General features: G+C 54.1%; 1 protein-coding gene across 1 annotated transcript; it reads right to left on the bottom strand.

Annotated features, from left to right (window-relative positions):
- Window positions 1-2,793: 2,793 nt before the first annotated feature.
- Window positions 2,794-3,381, bottom strand: LOC124690899 (momilactone A synthase-like). Its single transcript, XM_047224225.1, has one exon. The coding sequence runs from the start codon at window positions 3,379-3,381 to the stop codon at window positions 2,794-2,796; it is 588 nt and encodes a 195-aa protein (XP_047080181.1).
- Window positions 3,382-3,609: the final 228 nt, after the last annotated feature.

Here is a 3,609-nt window from a genome sequence, read left to right as displayed (position 1 = left end):
TTGACGATATTCCACCCTTCAAGGTAAAAATTGACCCAAGCATCATCTTAAACAATGAAGATTGTCCATGGTTGCGTCGCAGAAGAAGAAAGGGAAACGGGCGAAGAAAACTCGGAAGACTAGCTAGCTACATATAGGGATCATAACTTGTGTATCTCAATATGGAAATCACTTTTGTGTAATGATGTTACTCGTATGTAAGATATTAACAATGGAGATGGTTGGCTTGTTTTACTAGTTAAGTCACGGGCTTGCGGGGAAATTTTTCCGAGGCGGAACTTCCGAATATGCCATATATAGGGCATGTGCACCAAGGGCATATTCGAGAAGTTCCGCCACGGGAGATTTCCCAACCCTTTCCGCAACATTGTTAGAGGAGATGGAGTCTTCCACGGGCTTGCAGGAAAAAAATTCCGAGGCGGAACTTCCGAAGATGCCATATGGCGTGTGCACCAAGGGCATCTTCGACAAGTTCCGCCACGGGAGATTTCCCAACCCTTTCCCCAACATTTGTTAGAGGAGATGGAGTCTTTCACGGGCTTGCGGAAATTTTTCCGAGGCGGAACTTCCGAAGATGCCATAGGGCGTGTGCACCAAGGGCATCTTCGACAAGTTCCGCCACGGGAGATTTCCCAACCCTTTCCTCCATCCATGGTGATGAAACTCTCCATCCATGTTGGCTTGTTGAGCTGCTTCCCATGGTGTATCGATGCTCCTTTATAGGCGGAGCGTCCTTATCCTGCCGACAGCTTTAGTACCGGTTGTAGACACGAACCGGTACTAAAGGTTACCCACGCGTCCTTATCCCACCGACGGAGCGTCGTGCGCTACATACTTTATCTCATCGAGCAGGGCGTCCTTATCCTCGCCGACAGCTTTAGTACCGGTTGCACCCACCAACCGGTACTAAAGGTTACCCACGCGTCCTTATCCCACCGACAGGCGCGTCGTGCGCTACATACTTTATCTCATCGAGCAGGGCGTCCTTATCCCTGCCGACAGCTTTAGTACCGGTTGCACCCACCAACCGGTACTAAAGGTTTGCCTCTCGTCTTCCCGCCTATTTTCTTCCCACGCTTTCCACCGGTTCCCGCCTTTGTCTTCCCGCCATTTTTTCACTATATATATGTAGGCTTGGCCACCATTTACATATCACATCTAGACTCATATCTCGCAAACCTCATCATTCTCTCCCATGGCTTCCATCGCATCTCTAACCCCCGGGAGGCGGAGGCGCTTTGCGCCTCGAACTACCCCTGCCCGCCGGCTACCGCGTCCCGACCGGCTGGTTGCTAAGCTGTCGGAGGCGTACCGGTCCCTCCGGTCCCTCTAGGTGTGGCGCGCGAGATGGCCATCACGAACCACTACTACTTCGAGCTCACGCCGAGCAGCGGAGGAATCCCCGCTGGCATCCCGACTACAACCCGACTTGGGAAAGCTTCTTCATCAATCGGCGTGAGAGGGCGCTTTCTGTGCACGAGGAGGGCGGCCCGCCTCCTTCGAACCTCAACGAGGCCGGCCGTCGGCCGTGGTGGCGCGGCCGGACTCTCCAGGCGTCATGGCCTACCGTGGCCCCCGCCTGCGCTACCCTCGGGTCCCAGCCCACGCGTGCTCACCCGCCGACGTTCGAGTACCGCGACCCCGATGCCGGCCGACGATGATGACGGCGACTACGACGACTACAAGTGGCGACTACTACAGTGGCTAGGCACGAGTATGACCGAATGACTCCAACGATGAGAATTTGGCCATGTATCTTTAATTTTCGCTTAAGCTATGTACTTTTAATTCGAGTTCAATCGTAATAAAATTTTATTCCCGCCCTTTCTTTCCCGCCTTTTTCCTCCCACGCGCGGCGTCGTGGCGGGAAAGTTTCCCGCGCGACATCGTACGTGGCGGGAAACTTCCCGCGCGGACGGCGTCGTGGCGGGAGTAAAGAATATAAAAAGAAAATATATAGAAAAGAAATATAAAAATAATTAGAAAATATATAGAAAAGAAGTAGAAAAGAAATATAAAAAAGGTTATAGAAAAGAAATAGAAAAGAAAACAAACGGAAAAAGAAAAAGAAATAGAAAACAAAAAAATAAGAAATAGAAAAAAATGAACATAAAGGAAAAAAGAAAAAGAAAAGAAAAAGAAACAGCAAATAAGAAATAGAAAAAGAAATAGAAAATAAGAAATATAAAAAGAAATAGAAAACAAAAGAAAAAAAGGAGAAATAGAAAATAAGAGATAGAAAATAAAAAGAAACAGAAAAGAAAAATAAACAGAAAAGAAAAAGAAACAGAAAAGAAAAATAAACAGAAAAGAAAAAGAAATAGAAAAGAAAAAGAAACAGAAAAGAAAAAGAAACAGAAAAGAAAACAACAAAAGAAAAGAAAACAAAAAAAATACCTTTGGTACCGGTTGGTATCACCAACCGGTACGTAAAGGTCTTCGTACGGTTGGTGGTACCAACCGGTACGAAAGGGTCTTCTCCCTGTATTAGACTTAGCCGCGCGGAATTTTTTCCCCAAATCCCCTCACACGCACAGAGACGACCGCGCCGCGCCGCTCCTCGCCGTCGCCGTCATCGACGCACGCTCCTCGATCGCCGTCGCCGTCGCAGCCTCGCCGTCGCCGACGCAGCCTCGCCGTCGGCCGCCGCCCGCACCTCTCCGCGCGCGCCTCTGCAGGTATGTGCGCCGCCCGGCCCCGTCGCCTCGCTCCTCCCTTCTCCGGCGCCGTTGCCACAACGGCCGCCGCCGCCGCCTACGCCGCAGCGCGGCCTCCTCCACCTCGCCACCGCCGCTACGCCGCACCAACGGAGGAGCGCACACGGCTGCGTGCAGTGCCGCGTGCGGCGACGCCCTCAACCGCGGCCGCCCACCACCTGTTCGACGTAATGACGCAGAGGGTTGGCGATGGAGAAGGGCGGCGCGGAGAGCGCGGTGGCGGCGCCGGCATCATGGCCATGACGGCGTCGAAGTCGGCGAGGTCGAGGGAGGCGAGCGGGGGCCGCGCCAGGGAGCCCAGGATGCCGGCGTTGTTGAACATGATGTCCAGGTTGCCGTGGCGGGACACGGCGAGGTCCACGGCCGCGGCGACCTGCGCCTCGTCGGTGACGTCGCAGCGGGTGTAGGATGCCGAGTCGGCGCCGAGCTTGGCCGCCAGGGCGTGACCAAGGTCGTCCTGGATGTCGGCGAGGACGACCTTGGCGCCGTTTTTGACGAACTCCTCGGCCGTGGCCTTGCCGATGCCGCTGGCTCCACCGGTGATCACGGCCACCTTCCCGGCCAGCCGCTGGGAGTTCAGGGCCGTGGAGTAGCCACGGCTGCCGGCGAAGCCGCGCGGCATGGCCGGCCCAGCGCGGCTCTTTCCCCTTAGGACGATGTGCATCGCTCGCAACATCTCGCCGGTTGATTGGCCTCCTGAGAACGATGGGTGAAGTGTGAAGCGCGCGGGAGTATGTCGACTGAATCAAGTGCAATGGCGCAGGCCTTAATTGGCCACATGTTGCGCGCGGTCTCCTTGTCTCATACTACTATTATGGACCATGCATCGCTCGCTCGTCCAGCGATGACCGCAGCGGCGTGTCATTATTTTGGAGTAGAGTGATACGCGGTT

This window comes from Lolium rigidum, chromosome 2, assembly GCF_022539505.1.
Source record: "Lolium rigidum isolate FL_2022 chromosome 2, APGP_CSIRO_Lrig_0.1, whole genome shotgun sequence".
NCBI lineage: Eukaryota > Viridiplantae > Streptophyta > Magnoliopsida > Poales > Poaceae > Lolium > Lolium rigidum.
The sequence above is the reverse complement of the archived record's forward strand: the minus strand, read 5'-3'. Positions and strand labels throughout refer to the sequence as shown.

Coding starts and splice junctions, on each gene's coding strand:
- LOC124690899 (XM_047224225.1), bottom strand. CDS start 3,381: ATGCACATCGTCCTAAGGGGAAAGAGCCGCGCTGGGCCGGCCATGCCG.